The sequence below is a fragment of the Carcharhinus amblyrhynchos genome, chromosome 12 (genome assembly GCF_965287045.1).
Source record: "Carcharhinus amblyrhynchos chromosome 12, sCarAmb.v2.hapA, whole genome shotgun sequence".
In the NCBI taxonomy this organism is placed as follows: domain Eukaryota; kingdom Metazoa; phylum Chordata; class Chondrichthyes; order Carcharhiniformes; family Carcharhinidae; genus Carcharhinus; species Carcharhinus amblyrhynchos.
In genome coordinates this window covers 14,509,519-14,528,745 of record NC_137335.1, presented here as the reverse complement: position 1 = coordinate 14,528,745, position 19,227 = coordinate 14,509,519, and the positions used below count along the sequence as shown (strand labels likewise).

Genomic DNA, 19,227 nt, shown 5'->3' with positions numbered 1-19,227 from the left:
CAAAGATATGCAGATTGGCCACGCTAAATTGCCCCTTAATGTCGGGGGGGAGTAGCAGGGTAAATATGTGGGGTTACAGGGATAGGGGCTGGGTGGGATTGTTGTCGGTGCAGGCTCGATGGACCGAATGGCCTCCTTCTGCACTGTCGGGATTCTATGGATACGGGCACAATTAGCAACGCGACCCACGATCAGTTCAATCTGAGGTGTGGCCGATGTTTCTCTCACCAAATTTAAGATCCCACCAGCAAAAGCAGCCGGGTACTCAAGGCCCATGTTCTACAACGGCAAAGTGTGCATTCGAGCTCTGCCGGTTTGGCTAACACCGCAGCGTCAGCTTTTACCTTCTTGGCAAGTTCCGGTTGATTCAGCATCTTCTCCGCATCTTCCAGCCAGGCCTGCAGGCCTGTCACTGTGTTGCTGTACTTGTCCCAGTTGGTAACCACTTCCTCCAGCATGCTCCTCACACTGCGCACCTCCACGGACAGGTTACGCCACTGGACCAGCGAATCAGCCAGGAACTTGTTGACGTTCTCTCTCTCTTCAGCTACAGGAAGTATTTAAAGTTTAGAAATGTATTTATTAATGTCGCACGTACAATTTTGTCTTTTAAAAAGCAGTTAGACAGTTACAAGGGTAAGATGAGTATAGAGGGATATGGGCCAAGTGTGGGCAATTAGGGCTAGCTTACTGGTTTAAAAAAAGGGACGGCATGGACAAGTTGGGCCGAAGGGCCTATTTCCATGCTGTAAATTTCTATGACACTCAGCAGGTTTATATTAACATTACAATGAAGTTACTGTGAAAATCCCCTAGTCGCCACACTCCGGCGCCTGTTCAGGTACACTAAGGGAGAATTTTTAGCACGGCCAATGCACACAACCAGCATGATTTTTGGCCTGCAGGAGGAAACTGGTGCGCCCAGAAGAAACCCACACAAATACAAGGAGAACGTGCACAGACACTGACCCAAGCCAGGAATCGAACCCGGTTCCCTGGCGCTGTGAGGCAGCAGTGCTAAACCACTGTGCCACCATGTCGCGCATAATAGCTCCCAGCGTGGGACAGAGGAAATCGGCAAGACCAGGGCATTCATGCGGTGTGGGAAGAGAGTCATCATTAACAAACGGACGGTTACCTGAGTCCTCGACTTTCAAATACGCCTCAGCCGCCTGTTTCAGAGACTGGAAGGTGGCCTCATAGTGTCCAAAAATCTTGTTGCCGTCGACAAATGCCTGTTGGGAAAAAGCAAAGATGTCAATGAGGTAATGCACACAAAGCTCACAGGGACTAAACGTAATTTAGAAAATAACCAATAGATCACTGCTTTTATCTCAACCGAAGGATGTGAGGTATCGGATCAGCTGAATCTCATTACCCAATCTGCTGTCCTTACCCGGTCTGGCCTATGTGTGACTCCAGAGCCATGGCAATGTGGTTGACTCTCAACTGCCCTCCAAGGGCAACTAGGGATCAGCAATAAATGCTGGCCCAGCCACGAATGAATAAAAGAAAAGAATTTCAATATTTGGGGGAAGTTTTATACACAGAGGGTGGTAGGGGCCTGGAATGCGTTACCACGTGAGGTGATTGAGGCAGATAAATTAGCGACATTTAAAACTTATTTTGATAAGCACATGAACAGGTGGGGAATAGAGGGATATAGGCAGTTAGTCAAGTTAGGACAACATGATTGGTGCAGGCTTGATGGGCCGAAGGGCCTGTCCCCATGCTGTGCTGCTCTTTGTTCTAAGTTTCTGGGAGAGAGTTATCTAGATTTCCACCACCATTTGTGTGAAGAAGTGTTTCCTGAAACTGCCCCTGAACAGCCTAGTTCTATTGCAAAGGTCATGCCCCCTTGGCCTGGACTCCACTCCCACACCTCCAGCCCCCACCCCCCACCCCCCTCCACACAGGAAATAATTTTTTCCCATCTATCTTATCATATCCATTGATTTTTTTTTAACAAATCGAATACATCATCTCTCAACCTTCTACACTCAAGAATACAAGCTAAGTTATGAAACCGGTCTGAAGTAATTCCTCAATTGCTGGACATCCCTTCACCAGATTCCTTCTATTTACAAACTCGATTCCACTCCTCAGAGTGTCTCAGGTACAAAGTCAGAATCCAGTGGCCCAGTAGCCCTGACACTCCTCGGTGTGTATACATAGGTGAGGCTCCCTGAGTGGGCAGGCAATCATTTCTCTCAATCAGGGAGCTCATACTCTAAGAGGCCCACCTCACGGGCCTCGCTGAGGTCACTAAACAGTCGCACCATAAAATATTTATAGTGTCCCCACCCCCAGTATCATTCTGGTGAACCCACACGGCACCCTCTCTGAGGTTAATGTATCCTCTATGAGATGCAGTGCCCAAAACTGAATGCAGTTCTCAAGCTAGCATCTGACCAGTGCTTAATGTAACTGATTGCTTGCTTATTCGGTGACACAGAAGCTACAAAGGGTTGTGAGTGTAGCCCTCACACTAGATTCATCTCCATCTGCCGTTTTTCAGCCCACATTATAGAATCATAGAATTCTACAGTGCAGAAGGAGGTTATTCGGCCCATTGAGTTCTACACTGACCACAATCCCACCCATTCCTGATCCCCCTAACCCCACGCATTTATCCTGCTAACCCCCTGACACTAAGAGGCAATTTAACATGGCCAATCCACCTAACCCACACATCTTTAGAGTATGAGAGGAAACCAGGGCACCCGGAGGAAACCTACACAGACACGGGGAGAATATGCAAACTTCACACAGTGACCTGAGCTGGGGATCGAACCCAGGTCCCTGGTGCTGTGAGGCAGCAGTGCTAACCACTGTACCACCATGCCTCCCCATCTGCAACTTATCTATATCCCGCTGTATCCTTTGACAACCTTCTAATTCCAATGACATATTTTCACTGAAATATTCCCTCACAATATAACTCTGGAGGAGATGTTGGACTGATTCTTTTCTGCCATATTTGATGATCCAGGATTTGAGTTTGGTCTCAGCAAGAACCAGGAACGCCAGAAGACGATACTTCAATTCCAGGAAGTCCAGCCTGGTTAAATGGAGCTTGGATGCAGTCGTGATGAATTCAAACCTGGAAGGAGGAAGTGGACACGGAGTTAACAAGAGGAACTGACCGCAGGCGATGGTGTGGCCATAATAAGAACATAAGACCATAAGAAATAGGAGCAGGAGTAGGCCATCTAGCCCTTCGAGCCTGCCCCGCCATTCAATAAGATCATGGCTGATCTGAAGCGGATCAGTTCCACTTTCCCGCTTTCTCCCCATAACCCTTAATTCCCTTGTCTATCAAAAACCTATCTACCCGTGTCTTAAATATATTTAGCGAGGCAGCCTCCACCACCTCAACGGGCAAGAATTCCAGAGATTCACCACCCTTTGAGTGAAGAAGTTCCTCCTCAAGTCCGTTCTAAACTGCCCCCCACTTATCTTGAGGCTGTGCCCTCTAGTCCTGTTGTCCTTTCTGAGCGGGAAGAATCTCTCTACCTCTACCCTATCCATCCCCTTCATTATCTTAGACGTCTCTATAAGATCCCCCCTCATCCTTCTAAACTCCAACGAGTACAGACCCAGTCTATTTAGTCTCTCTTCATAGTCCAACCCCCTCATCTCTGGTATCAGCCTAGTGAACCTCCTCTGCACTCCCTCCAAGGCCAAAATATCCTTGCGCAAGTGCGGCGACCAAAACTGTACATAGTACTCCAGCTGCAGCCTCACCAGTGCCCTGTACAGTTGCAGCAAGACATCCCCGCTTTTATATTCTATCCCCCTCGCTATAAAGGCCAGCATCCCATTTGCCTTCTTGATCACCTGCTGCACTTGCAGACTGGGTTTTTGCGATTCATGCACAAGGACCCCCAGGTCCCTCTGCACCGTAGCATGCTGCAGCTTTTCGCCCTTTAAATAGTAATCCCTCCTACTATTATTCCTGCCAAAGTGGATAACCTCACACTTGCTAACATTGTACTCCATCTGCCAGGTCCTCGCCCACTCGCTCAGCCTATCTAGATCCCACTGCAGACTTTCCACACCCTCCACGCAATTTGCTTTTCCACTCATCTTTGTGTCATCAGCAAATTTCGTCACCCTACACTCAGCCCCTTCCTCCAGATCATCTATATAAAAGGCAAATAGCTGAGGCCCCAGCACCGATCCCTGCGGCACTCCACTAGTCACCAGCCGCCAATCAGAATAGCACCCATTGATACCAACTCTCTGTCTCCTATTAGACAACCAATCCTCTATCCACGTGTATCGTTAATATCACAGTCGCCTTAAAGAAAGGTGTAAGAAAAATTTATCTATGTGCCCCTAGCGACCTCAGAACTTCCTGTTTTGAGATGTAGTCGCCGTTGTAAATGCAGAAAGCACAGCAGTTAATTTGTGCACAGGAAGATCCCACAAACTGCCACCTGGCAATGATAGATTATCTGGCTGCCTGATCCTGGGAAAGGGATAAAAATGGCCAGGACACTGGGGTAGGGGGTGCCAAGGCCAATCCATCTGTGTTCCTTCAAAATATGGGGATAGGGCCTGGGTGGGATTATTGTCAGTGCCGGCCCGATGGGCCAAATGGCCTCCTTCTGCTCTGTAGGGATTCTATGATAATGCCATGGGATTTATCCATGAGGACAAATAGGCCTTAGTTTAATGTTTTATTTGAAAAATGGTACCTAGGACACCTACCTCACTGGAGTACTGGTCTAGATTTTGTGCTCAAGTCTCTGGAGTGGGGTTTGCACCCACAACCTGTTGTTAGGGATCAGTTCCGAAACCTCAAGGTATATTATGCAGTTAGCTTAGATCCCAACATTTTTGGCATTGCGATGAGCGTAAGATGTTTAGCTCCGGGTATGATTCAATTGACTCACTAGGGAGCTTTTATTAAAATGAACTTTATTTTTAACAACATTATTTAATTTTAAAATATAACAAAAAGAATTATTGTAATTTTTACCAATTGAAAATACTTAAACATGGCAAAGTATAGTTCTTAACAACCAGCTATTTCTATGGCTCCAAAGTAAGCAGTACCCTCATAGACATAAATCCCTCCAAGAATCAGCACACATATGCTCATGTCGGTGATATGTTCCCAGTCTTTTAACACCTCTGGATAAATGCACCTGCCTCCTGATTCCCATACAACAGTTTTCAGAGACAGGTCTACCTTCATGCAGCAGAACTCCAGAGAATTAATTTCATTTCTAGCCTGATCCCAGTCTCAAAATCCAAAGGGAAAAAGGGACGCTGAGAAAGGGACCTCTCTCTAAAGATCTCAAGCAGCAAAACTGAGCATGATTTCTCTGTGTAAGCCTAGCTCCACCCAGTCACATGAACTTACCTGTCAAACAACCTAATCAAGCCCTACTCTCCAAAGCCCCAGGCGGAAACACTAAAATAACAGGACAGCATTAGCCCAGGTTAAAACAAACATTGTTGCAACTGGGATCAATTGTGCTGCTGCAGGAACAACAAGGCTGCCGGAAGCAGACAAAATGGCACTGATAATAAAAGAAACTGTTAAAATAGAACCTGCACAAGAAGCATGACCCAAATACATTTCTTAAAGGCACAGTATCATCACACTGTAGACACAGAGGTGAGACTGTGACCAACATAAAGGAAAATCTACCCAGCGCTGGAGATAGGAAGCTGCCACCAGGAAGTAGTGTGGGACTGTCTACATCAGAGAGAGATGTGGTCTCTAATTCACGCTGGTGCACGTATTGCAAAGGATAAATCTAAATTGAAACCGACTACCATCTAGGCACAACGTTGTTTGGTTGAGTCAACATTCGTCCCTTGAAAAATAGCAAGTTACCAGCCCGTCATTGCATTGCTGTTGGTGGGATCTTGCTGTGCACAAACTGGCTGCTGCGTTTCTCTAAGTTACAACTGCGTATTCAAGAGCATCACTGAGCATGAGACACCGTGAGGATCCACAAGGATACACCAGATCCAGCCTTCCTCTCTTTAGAAGGCCTCCAGTTTCCTGTCACCAAGTACCCGACCAGTGTCCAGTTATAAAATCTTTCAATCCAACACACTGCAGAGCTGAATTGTCCAATTCCACAAAGACACTCTGGGATCTGTGTATGTCCCTCAGTAAACAACATCGTTTCATTTTCCGCACTGACAGCCCACCCAGGTTGTGAGAAATCTGCACATTTGGGAGCAGCACGGTGGCACAGTGGTTAGCACTGCTGCCTCACAGCCCCAGGGAACCCGGGTTCAATTCCCGTCATGGGTCACTGTCTGTGCAGAGTCTGCACATTCTCCCTGTGTCTGCGTGGGTTTCCTCCAGCTGCTCCGGTTTCCTCCCACAATCCAAAGGCGTGCAGGTTGGAGAATTAGCCATGTTAAATTGCCCCTTAGTGTCCCAAGACGTGCAGGTTAAGTGGATTGGCGCTTAGTGTCCCAAGAAGTGTTAGTTAGGGGGTTTAGATGTGGTAAACATGTGGGGTTACAGGGATAGGACCTGGGTGGGGTGCTCTGTCAGAGGGTTGATGCAGACTGATGGGCCGAATGGCCTCCTTCTGTACTGTAGGGATTCCGTGATAGTACAGTGAGAGGCGACAAATTACTGAAAAGACAAAGTTAAGATTTCCTGGGAGCGATCTTACAAAAAACCTCTAAGTGCCGAACAAACATGAAAACGGGAGGAGAATCACACCCGTTTTTTTGGGTGAGATCCCAGTTGCAATCGTACAACAGTCAGGAATAAAAAAGAGCCTAGATGTGACTCTCACAAGAAGGGAGAAGGACGGAGGCTGAACTCACCAGGAAGCCGGCTGCTGAGCTCTGGGGACGCCATTGTACAGGCGTCCCGATCTCTCAGTGAACTGGGTGCAAAGCCAATTTCCCCAGCAAATAAGTGCTGGTAATATCACAAGGGGCAAACAACTGGGCAAGAACCCAACATTTTTCTTGCCCAATTTTGCACTTGTCACCCGATGTTATGGCGGATGAGCCGGTATGATCCTCCCTCATCTCTGCCCCTCAACCCCTCCAATATTTACCAAACCTTCAGCCATCGGATCAACCTGTATTTGCCTAAACGTGCCAGACTGACAGCGTGCTCACCGTTCTGCAGCATCTGCGAGCTGATCGGCCGGGATGGGAATCCCATTCACTGACCCTGCCCGGTGGATCTGGTGGAATATTTGCTTATGACTTTCTAAGGCTTTGATCACATCCTGGAGAAGAAACAGAGACGGGTCAGTGCACTAATGCACAAAGCAAAAGTTATCCTCATTAATCGGACAAGGCGGCTGCTAAGGCTGTAAGTAACCAATGGGTGGCATTTTCCCATTTCTTAGTTCTTAACAACTAGTTATTTCTATAGTTCCAATGTAAGCAGTATCCCAATAGACATGACAAAACTGTCTATCCTGCTGTGCAGAGTGCTGGAAAACCTGCATGCAGCTCGTCTACAGCTCAGCCGGCTTTTCTCGACACACTGTGTAGCACTCCGTGCAAAATGTAACGGAGGTGTGGCCCATTTCGCCAGGCTGGCCCAGAGGGGCTGGAAAATGCTGTAACACCGGGAATCTCCAATAACAAAAACAATTATACACATTGGAAACAGCATGACAATTTCTATAATATCCCAGGTATAAGCGAAATCCTGCGGATGCGGGAATCTGAAACAGAAACAGAAAATGCTGGAAAATCACAGCAGGTCTAACAGCATCTGTAGAGTGAGAATAGAGCCAATGTTTCAAGTCTGGATGACCCTTCGTCAGAGCTCTATTCTCTCTCCACAAATGCTGCCAGTCTTGCTGCGATTTTCCAGCATTTTCTGTTTTCCCTCAGCCCACAGGTCCATCATGTCCCAATTATTCTATGTTGCATATTAATCGCAATCACTATTCAGGGTAACGAACAGCTTAAAACCCTGAACAAAACTAGTTCAGGTTCAGGGAAGATTTTACGATTAACGGTAGTGAACCATCAGAGGATCAGGATGGTAGGTCAATCGCGTGGAGGGAGAGTTGGGTTCTGAATCCCAACGCGCACCCCAGTCCGTCTCCCCTCTCACCTTCCACCCACCCCCACCCCCAACCCTTCCCCCCCACCCCCGTCCCGAAGCTCCCCCCACCGCGGCCCCACCTTATGTTGCTCGAGCTTCCGGTGGATGATGTTGGCCGTCTCGTCATGGGCTTGCTGAATCACAATTTCCTCGCCCAGAATGGCCTCCACCCTGTGCAGCCAGGCCCCGATGGTACCCAGGGGGCCAGGGAGCGACTTGTCCAGAATGACATGCCAATCCAGGAGCTGAGGAACACAAAGCAAAGGCTTGACTGGCTTCCTATTAGACAGCAAATGGCATCACCACCAGCATATAAAGTGTGATCTTGAGTCTGTGGAGTGTAACAATATTGTGCCTTTAAGAAATGCATTTTAACCATGTTTCTCTGCAGGATGTTTCTGCAGTCCTTGGCAATTTGTTGGTGCTGTGATGTCGTGTGGCCGGTGTCCTCCATTGTTACTGGAGCAGTATAATTGACATCATATTTATTTTTAATCTGAACTAATGCAGTGTTTTGTGATTTTAATGTGTCCCTGGGATTGCTGAGTGGGGGTGATTTACAGGTCAGGTCATGTGGCTAGGGACAGTTACTTTTCACAGAATATTTCACTTCTAGTTTCATTTTCAGAAGCTGCTTGAAGCTGTGAGAAAAACAGCATTTTCTTCCTCCCCCTCTCTGAAATCTGAAGACTGGAAGTCGCCAGAGATTAAGCTTATCTCTCCGAAGTCTGGCTGTTTTGAGGACAGAACCTTCTCTGCAAATAGCTGGCTTAGATTTCTGTCCCTAGGTGTCAGAAACCTGAAGGTCCAGCATCATGTGAGCATACTTGCTTTTTGAGCGAAGGCTGAAGGAGGGTGTGCGCCTGTGGGATGGTGCTTTAACTTGGAACAACAGAGCTGGCTAGTTGTCAGGAGTTATACTGTGTCATGTTTAAGTCTTGTAATTGGTAAAAGTGATGCTAATTCTTTTTGTCACATTATGATTTGATTTGATTTATTATTGTCACATGTATTAGTATACAGTGAAAAGTGTTGTTTCTTACGCACCATACAGACAAAGCATATCGTTCATGGAGACAGAAATGAGAGAGTGCAGTATGTCATGTTACAGTCATAGCTAGGGTGTAGAGAAAAATCAACTTAATGCAAGGTGAGTCCATTCAAAAGTCTGATAGCAGCAGGGAAGGAACTGCTCTTGAGTCGGTTGGTACGTGACCTCAGACTTTTGTATCTTTTTCCCGAAGGAAGGGAAAGGTGTGAGAAGTATAGACAGAGTCAATGGATGGGAGGCTGGTTTATGTGATGGATTGGGCTACACTCACAACCCATTGTAGTTCCTTGCGGTCTTGGGCAGAGCAGGAGCCATACCAAGCTGTGAAACAACCAGAAAGAATGCTTTCTGTCATGCATCTGTAAAAGTTGGTGAGAGTCGTAGTTGACATGTCAAATTTCCTTAGACTTCTGAGAAAATAGAGGCATTGATGGGCTTTCTTAACTATAGTGTCAGCAAGGGGAGACCAGGACAGGTTGTTGGTGATCTGGACACCTAAAAACTTGAAGTTCTTGACCCTTTCTATTTCGTCCCCCGTTGATGTAGACAGGGGCATGTTCTCTTCTATGCTTCCTGAAGTCGATGACAACCTCTTTCGTTTTGTTGGCACCGAGGGAGATTATTGTCGCTGCACCAGTTCACCAGGTTCTCTATCTCATTCCTGTATTCTGTCTTGTCATTGTTTGGGATCTGTCCCACTACAGTCGTCAGCAAACTTAAAAATCAAGTTGGAGGGGAGTTTGGCCACAGTCACAGGTGTACAAGGAGTATAGTAGGGGGCTGAGAACACAGCCTTATGGGGCACCGGTGTTGAGGATGATTATGGAGGAGGCGTTGTTGTCTATCCTTACTGATTGTGCCCTGTGGGTTAGGATGTTCAGGATCCAGTTGCAGAGGGAGGAGTCTAACTGTGTTCTTAAATAAACTCTGTTTGATAAAAGCTCCCCAGTGGGTCACTTGAATCATACCTGGAGCGAAACACTTTATCACCCTAATGCCAAAATCAAATGTAAAACTTAGGGCCTAGGCTAACTTCACAAAACACCTTGGGGTTTAAGGCCTGGCTCTTAACAGGAATTAGTGAAACCTTACAGCCCAATGGACAGCAGGTACAGCCCCTGACTATGGCTCCTTCCCCAGCTGATGGTGATATTTAGAAGGTGTACCCGTTTTGTGGAGAGTAAAGGTGCACAGTGAAATATGTGGAAAGGAGACTAGAGGGGATTTCCAAAACTGCCAGCACTGGGGGAACAACTCCAACTCGGCTGAAGGAGTTAAGCATTAATGAGAAATGAATGTGGAGAGAAAGGGTTCCTTTTGCTTCCATAGTTAATTAGATGTCTACCACACAGAAGGAGGCCATTCGGTCCATCATGTGCAGGACAGCCAACAAAGATCTGACTACACTGATCTCACGTCCCAGCGCTTTGGCCCATAGGTTATGTCAATGCAAGTAAATACCTAAACACTTCTTAAATGTTACAAGAGTCTCTGGCTCAACCACACTATCAGGCAGTGAGTTACAGACACCCACCACCCTCCTGGGTGAAAAGGTCTCTCCTCAACTCCCCTCATAACTTTCTACCTCTCACCTTAAATCTTTGCCCCCTGGTTATTGACTCCTCTTACTAATGGACACAGTGCTTTCCAATTCACCCTATCTATGTTCCCCTTAATCTTATCCACCTCTATGAGAAACCCTCTCAATTTTTGCAGCTCCAAGGAAAACCCTCCTCTTCAATCTCCCCTCATAGCACAGACCCTCCAGGCCAGGCAGCATCCTGGTAAATCTCTGCACCCTGTCCAGTGCAATCACACCGTTCCTACAATGTGATGAACTGCATGCAGTACTCCAATTGTGGCCTAACCAGTGTTTTATACAGTTCCAGCATGGCCTCCCTACTCTTGTATTCTATGCCTCAGCCAATAAAGGCAAGTTTCCCACATGCCTCTTAGCCACCTTATCCACCTGTCATGTAACCTTCAGGGATCTCTGGGTATGCACTCCAAGGGCCCCCTGATCTTCAGTACTTTCCACTGTACTGGCATTATACAATATGTTGTCACGTATATGTCCGTCTGCCAGCCAGGTAATTTCACATCAGCTTGGCTCAGTGGATAGCACTCTAGGTAGAAGGCTATTTATAGAATCCCTGCAGTGCAAAAGGAGGCCATTTAGCCCATCAAGTCTGCACCAACTCTCTGAAAGAACATTCCATCTCGGCCCATACCCCAGTAAACAGTGCATTTACCACAACTAATCCACCTAATAGAAGACTGAGCGGTGATCTTATTGGAACATATAAGATCCTGAGGGAGCAAGATCCCACAAAGCAGCAAAATCTGAGTGAACAATAGAGGATGTTTTCTCTTGTAGGGGAGTCTAAAACTAAGGGATGCTGTTTAAAAATTCAGGGCCTCCTTTTCCAGATGGAAATGAGTAGAATAGTTTTCTCCCAAAGGGTCTTGAGTCTATGGAACTCTCTTCCTGGGGGATGGGTCATTGAATCTTTCTAAGGCTTAGTTAGATAGATTTTTGACTAACGGGGCTATCAAAGGATGGGATTTTCTGCCCTTCCCGCCCAGGGGATCTTCCAGTCCTGCTAAATTTGACTCCCCCACAGCTGGTAGATTGGCCATGCTAAACTGTCCCTTCGTGTCCAAAGATGTGCAGGTTAGGTGGATTGGCCATACTAAATTGCTCCTTAGTGTCCGAAGAGGTGCAGGTTAGGTGAGTTATTCATGGTAAATGTGCTGAGATACAGGGATAGGGAGGGGATGGATGGGCATGTGTAAGATGCTCTTTCGGAGGGTCAGTGCAGACTCGATGGGCCAAATGGCCTCTATTTCTGCACTGTAGTGATTCTGGGGTTTCTATGATCTTGATGAATGGCAGAACAGGCTCGAGGGGCTGAATGGCCTATTCCTGCTCCTCATTCTTAGGTCTGTATGAATGTTCCCGAGACTTGAGCTGAATTAGCCATCTGAGGGAGTGATGCACTGTTGGGGATGCTGTCCGTTGGGTGTGACATTTAGCCAGACCTAAGAGAGAACTTTGGTGCTTTGGGCAGCACGGTGGCACAGTAGTGAGCACTGCTACCTCACAGCATCAGGGACCTGGGTTCAATTCCGGCCTCAGGTCACTGTCTGTGTGGAGTCTTCACGTTCTCCCCGTGTCTGCTTGGGTTTCCCCCGGGTGCTCTGGTTTCCTCCCGCAGTCCAAAGGTGTGCCGGTTAGGTGGATTGGCCATGCTACCAAGGAAAAAGACAGGGGCCAGAGTTTTACTGCCAGGCCGGTCCCGGAACCAGGATGAGCGCGGCTCGCAGAATGGAGTTCCCTGTTGGATCCAGGTGGGATTTTACGAGATTCACTGTCTGTGCGGTGAGTGATGTTGTAAAATACCGACCATGACATTTTGCTGCTTTGTGGGATCTTGCTGTGCGATAAGTGGGCTGCTTTCCTACCTATGACACAGCAGTGACTTCGAGAATCATAGAATCCTACATGGCAGAAGGATGCCATTCAGCCCATTGAGTCTGCACCACCTACAATCTCACCCTGGCCCTATCCCCATGCATTTACCCTGCTAGTCCCCCTGACACTAAGGGGCAATTCAGCACGGCTAATCCACCTAACCCTCACATCTTTGGACTGTGGGAGGAAACCGGAGCACCCGGAGGAAACCCACGCAGACATGGGGAGAACGTGCAAACTCTGCACAGACAGTGGCCTAAGCTGGGAATTGAATCTGGGTCCCTGGCGCTGTGAGGCAGCAGTGCTAACCACTGCGCCAGCGTGCCGCCGGAAAGAAAGGGGTGTGGAGTTGGGAAGGGTTCTATTTGCGCAGAAATCTCTTTTTCTTTATTCCACTGATTCATCTGATGCCAGGCACCAGGTCCCCGTGTGAGAACAGGAATGAAAATCAATTAGCTGCGGTTCACATAGCAACGGGTGGGCAAAGTCTAGCATCAGGTGGAGAGATGTCGCTTACATAACTGACACCCATCTCAAAAAACACTGATGGCACTTAACCTGATGGGGGAAGCATCGCACAACAGACAAATTACAGGGGCAGAGACAGGGCGGGACTGACGTAAATAAGGCTTTTACAGAGTCACTCCTTGATAACTCACCCTGGCCGACACTCTCTCCCATATCTGCTTCAGCGTCACCTGGTCCAGCGAGAGCTTCCCGTCCTTCTGCGTGGGCTGAATTAAGGCTTCGACGTGCTTCTTTTTAACTTCGTACTGCCCTCGAAAGCTTTTAAATAACTGAGGGAGAATAAAAAACATTGGTGCAAAAACAGCACAGCAATGAAACCGCCCCGGGAAACACACAAATGATGGCTGAGCTCATACTCCCTGGCAAGCAACCAGTTTTAGTCATAATTCAAGGGTTGGCCTGTTTAATCAGCAAGTATTAAATTTATTTATTAGTGTCACGAGTAGGCTTACATTAACCCTCATGGGTGGGGGGGGCGTGGAGAGAGAGTAGGAAATTTCCCCCTTTGTATGGACAAGGTGTTTCCTGATTTGATACCTGACCTGGTTTGGATTTTAAGGTTATTTCCCCGGCATTCAGGATTTACCCGCAAGAGGGGCAATCGTTTCTCTCCATCGCGCCCGTCCGGACCACCCCTGGGAAGCGCCAGTGGAGATGGGGGGGTTGCAGACTCACGTGGTATCGTTCCTGGAGCCCCGTCTCAGCCACCTGCATCCTCGTGATGTCCCGTTCGAACTGCTCCAGCCACGCTTTGGCCTCTCTCAGCATCAGTCTGTCCTCCGGCTGGCAGGAGTAAAACACAACGGGAAGACCAGTTATTAGATGATGCTATCAGTAATTAGAGTCTGAATAAAATTAAAGTTTTATCTATTAGTGTCACAAGTCGGCTTACATTAACACTGCAATGAAGTTATGAGAAAATCCACACTCCGGCGCCTGTTCGGGTACACTGAGGGAGAATTTAGCACCTAACTGGCATGTCCTTCAGACTGTAGGAGGAAACCAGAGCACCCCCCCAAGGAAACCCACGCAGACACAGGGAGAACATGCAAACTCCGCACAGACAGTGACCCGAGGCCGGGAATCGAACCCGGATCCCTGGCGCCGTGAGGCTGCAGTGCTAAACACTGTGCCATTGTGCCACCCCACTTCGGGTCTGAACACATAGATATCATTGGTGGGATGAAGGAAATCCAGGAATTGGGGGAAAGCAAGGGTTCTCAGAGCTGTAGGGCTGTTGCAGAGTTAAGAAGCAGAAAGTGTTCCCAGTGGCAGAAGGGTTGGTGAACAGTGGGCATGTGGGTAAGGTGAATGGCATAAGAACCAGAGGTTACATGTGGGTGAGAGCACTTACGGAGTGAGTTGCTCTGATTTGGAATGCACTGGATGAGAGAATGGTGGAAGAAATTACAACAGTAATGTTCAAAGGAAAATTGGATAAATACTTGAAGTGAAAACAACTTGACAATGGCTGTTGGGCCAGGAGTATTTGGATGGTTCTTCTGAGATGTCAGATTAAGTGGCCTCCTTCTGTACTGTATCATTCGCAGAGAGTCAGTGTGTAGGTGCAGCAAGTAATAAAAAAGGCAAATAGGATGTTTGCATTTATTGCAAAAGGACTGGAGTATAAAAGTAGAGAAGTGTTGTTGCAATTGTATAGGGTATTGGTGAGACCACATCTGGAGTATTGTGTCCAGTCTTGGTCTCCTTATTTGAGGAAGGATGTGGTGGCATTGGAGGCAGTTCAGAGGAGGTTCACCAGATTGATTCTGGGGATGAAAGGGTTGATGCATGAGGAGAGATTAAACAGTTTTACTCACTGGAGTTTAGAAGGATGAGGGGGATCTGATCGAGGGATATAAAATTTTAAAAGGGATTGATAAAGTAAATGTAGACCAAATTTATCCTCTTGTGGGGCAACCTCGAACAAGAGGTCACAGGTATAAGTTGCAAGGCAATAGATTTAAAACTGAGATGAGGAAGAACAACTCTCGCAGTGAACTTGTGGAACTCGCTGCCCTGTAGTGCGGTGGAGTCTGAATCATTGAATAGTTTCAAGAAGGAGATAGACATATTTCTGATTAAAAAATTGGGTTAAAGGAATATGGGGAATGGGTGGGGAGGTGGATCTGAGACCAGGGAGAGATCAGCCATGATCTGATTGAATGGCGGAGCAGGCTCGAAGAGCTGAATTTGCCCCCTTCTGCTCCTAATTCCTAACCTCCTATGTTTCCCACTGTTCTTTTGAGTCTACAGTGAGCTGGAAGGGAAACAATAAAAAAGCACTTACCTCTTCCTCAAGAGGTTCGTTCTCTGTCTCCCATGGGTCCGGATACTGTTTCAGGAACTGAGCTATGTAGGTCATGACTGATTTTTCATCCGGTTTGTCTACATCCACATCTGTACAGAGAGCATCATTCAGTCAGCAAAGCAGATTCTCTTCCGTGTCTGAAATGCTCCACAATTATTTACACACTACTATGAACAAGCCCTGTCTGGCTTGAATGGGGGGTGGGGGGATGTCGGCGATGTGGGTGGGTATTCCAGGTCTGCTTCTTGGGGCAACTGCACTCGTGGCATCTGATGCCAGTTGATAAGATATCCCTAATGCAACTGAAACTCGCTTTTATATAACAGCTGTAACGGTGGAATGTCCTCAGTTACTTCATGGGAGTGTTAAGACGAGATCAGAGACTAAACCAGCAAGGGAGTATTAGGGCAAATGATTAGAAGCTTGAACAAAGAGGTAGGTTTTAGGAAGTGTCTCAAAGGAGAAGAGAGAGATGGAGAGACTTCCACCATTGGAAGTTCCCTCAGCCCCAAGCTCTGATACTCACTCCTGCACCTCTCTGTCTCTTCCTCACATTCCTCCCTTAAGATATTCCTTCAAATCTTCCTCTTTGACCAAGTTTTTTGTCATTTCTAGGGTCATAACACTCCTGTGAAGTGCCTTGGGATGTTTCATCTCATTAAAGGCGCTATATAAATACAAGGGGCGGGATTCTCTGATCTTCTCTGTACCTGCCTCGCTGCCAGTGAGAACAGAGAACTTGGCACTCAGCCAAAACTCCACTCACTGCAGGGACACCCGGAGAATCCCGGCCACAGGCCAGGTTGGGGGCTTTTAGCAAAGGTGTTGTTGTAGGGAGGGAAAGTCAGAGATTAGGATCCAGGCAACAGAAGGCACATAGGGAGGCGATGACCTAGTGGTATTATCACTAGATTGTTAATCCAGAAACTCAGCTAACGTTCTGGGGGACCACGGCAGCTGGTAGAATTTGAATTCAATAAAAAATATCTGGAATTAAGAATCTACTGATGACCATGAAACCATTGTCGATTGTCAGAAAAATCCATCTGGTTTGCCAATGTCCTTTAGGGAAGGAATCCTGCTGTCCTTATCCGGTCTGGCCTACACTCCAGAGCCACAGAAGGGTGGTTGACTCTCAAGTGCCCTCTGAACAAGGGGCAATTAAGGATGGGCAATAAATGCTGGCCAGCCAGCGATACCCACATCCCGTTAATGAATTCTACAAAACCGCCAGTGCTGGGGGAATGGGAATCGAGATGCACGTGAGGAGTGTAGAGATCTTGGAGAGTTGCAGTGATAGAGACGGTCAGAGCCACACAGAATGACCTGTGTTGGAATGTCAGGGACCATGGACCATGAGGATGGGTCTTGATACCAATCTCAGGGCACCTTTCGGGGTGGAGAGGGAACTTCTGCCTTAAACAGGCAGAAAAGTCTAAATAGTGTGTAAGTGATGCGAAAATAACCCTGGGAGTTCCCTCGCACCACCTCCCATGGGATTATATTGTCTGGTCGCACCAAAAGGCCCAGAGTTGCAGCACTACCTCTCCAGTCTGGTAAAGCAGGTGGCTGACAACCCCTTCTTAAGCTGCCAACCTTCAGTGCAGGTTCAGTGACATTGGCACTGCCACTCCTGCTGTTGGCCTTGAACTGTGCTCAGAATGTCCACAGCCACAGTCCCTCTCACGACCTTCCCTCTCGACTCTCACCAACCCCTGGTTTGGAATGCGCTCCAAATCCTCCAAATCCTCCACCCCAGTGAATCCCAAAGGTGTAAAATCTAGCCGGGTAACACCAAGGTCAGATAGGGAAAACCATTCTGCCCCTGAGGGCAAGGGGATGAGGTGGGGGCGGGGGCAATTTAGCCTGACTAATGCACCTAAACTGCACATCTTTGGAGTGTAGGAGGAAACCGGAGCACCCGGAGGAAAGCCACTGAGAGACCCTATGTATGCTTAGCTATGTTTGCCTCAGTCTATGCAAAGACTTCATTTATGCAAAGACTTCATTTTAAGATATTTCTACCTTTGCAACTAACTCTGTTAACTTTTAAAACCAAATTGACTACATTTTATAACTCAGAAGGCATGCTGGGTTAGAATCACAGAATCCCTGCAATACAGAAGAAGGCCATTCGGCCCATCAAATCTGTACCAACCACAATCCCATACGGGCCCTATTCCCGTAACCTCACATATTTACCCTGCTAATCCCCTGACACTGAGGGGCAACTTAGCGTGGCCAATCCACCTAACCCACACATCTTTAGAGTGTGAGAGGAAACCGGAGCAGTCAGAGGAAACGCACGCAGACACAGGGAGAATGTGCAGACTCCACACAAACAGTGACTCGGGGCCGGAATTGAACCTGGGTCCCTGGCACCGTGAGGCAGTAGTGCTACCCACTGTGCCACCGTGCCACCCCATGCTGTCAGCTAAAAATTGACCGCATTCCTGCAAAGCACACGGAAAACAAAATAAGCTTTGATAATAACAGCTGCCAGACCTGTGTTTGCCAGACAGGGACAGCTTGAGGAAAACATTTCCAATAACGAGACAAGAATTAAGATATATTTTGGTTACAGTGTGTTTAGAGTTCAGTTTGTTTTCGAGATCTTGTCCAGTGGAGTACAGGGACTGGCTTAGCAGCCAGTCTCAAAGTGTGCTTTCTCTCTGCTTCTGTAACGATTTAATCTTCTTTAAGCTCTGTTCAAGAAAATAAATTCATTGTACTAGTGCTGTCCTCGCCTATCCAAAGGAATGAATGGACCCTACACACACGCAGAGAATATGCAGGCTCCACACAGACAGTGACCTGAGGCCAGGATTGAACCCAGGTCCCTGGCAGTGCGAGGCAGCGGTGCTAACCACCATGCCACCCATCCTATGTCTTGAAAACATGACCCACAACTAGTATCAGATACCTTCGGGATCCAGGATCCGCGGAATTCCGAGCTGATTTTCGGCGATGTTGAAAGCACTCTCCAGGTTTTCCCGGTTGGAACGACCCCGGACCTTCTCCAGGTCTGTCAGGTCCGGGCGGATGGCGTGGATAACGGAATGAAAGGCCAGCCCAGTCCGCCAGCTCTGCCCAAAGTCCTTCACCTCGATGCCAATACGCCTTCAAAACAGAACAGCGCGGGTCCGTGAGAAGCCAGAACTGCCACCATGTTACACTACAACACTGGGGTGGAACCCTATGGAAGGGGGAAAGGATGTGGAACAGGGTCGGACAGAGGAGAGGGTAACCTGCACCAGTTACAATCCACAGCTAAGTCCCTGTAATTGGTAGAGGTGCAAATTCTGAGTCCAAATAAAGACTCAGCAGTAAGCTCTCCAAGCTTGGAAGAAGGCTTCCAGATTAAGAGGAGCAGTGGGCTGTGATGGAAGGTAAGTAGAAGTTTAAATTTTATTTATTAGCGTCACAAGTAGGCTGAAACTGCAATGAAGTTACTGTGAAAATCCCTGAGTTGCCACACTTAGGCGCCTGTTCAGGTACACTGAGGGAGAATTTAGCACGGCCAATATGCCTAACCAGCACATCTTTTGGACTGTGGGAGGGAGCCGGAGAATCCAGAGGAAACCCATGCAGACACGGGGAGAAGGTGCAGATTCCGCAAAGTCACCCAAGACCGGGTCCCTGGCGCTGTGGGGCAGCCCTGTGTAATAAGTCTTTGGGGAGGCAGAAGTCCGTTCACCAAAATCCCTTTATTTACAGTTCCAGCAGGACCCAGAGTGCTATCAGTCAGCAGTCTACCTTCGGGAGTGCCAGAGGAACTAACTTTCCTGGTTAAACAC

At 47.7% G+C, this 19,227-nt stretch overlaps 1 protein-coding gene across 1 annotated transcript in view; it reads right to left on the bottom strand.

Annotated features, from left to right (window-relative positions):
* syne1b (spectrin repeat containing, nuclear envelope 1b) overlaps positions 1 to 19,227 on the bottom strand; it is a 415,064-nt gene that overhangs the window by 357,430 nt on the left and 38,407 nt on the right. Inside the window, exons 7-15 of the mRNA XM_080200097.1 lie at positions 18,354 to 18,550; positions 15,410 to 15,519; positions 13,795 to 13,902; positions 13,251 to 13,388; positions 8,146 to 8,310; positions 7,117 to 7,229; positions 2,935 to 3,103; positions 1,139 to 1,235; positions 345 to 547 (exon numbers count right to left, since the gene is read on the bottom strand). Of these exons, the coding sequence (XP_080056223.1) occupies positions 345 to 547; positions 1,139 to 1,235; positions 2,935 to 3,103; positions 7,117 to 7,229; positions 8,146 to 8,310; positions 13,251 to 13,388; positions 13,795 to 13,902; positions 15,410 to 15,519; positions 18,354 to 18,550 (1,300 nt within the window). The remainder of the gene's footprint in view (positions 1 to 344; positions 548 to 1,138; positions 1,236 to 2,934; positions 3,104 to 7,116; positions 7,230 to 8,145; positions 8,311 to 13,250; positions 13,389 to 13,794; positions 13,903 to 15,409; positions 15,520 to 18,353; positions 18,551 to 19,227) is intronic.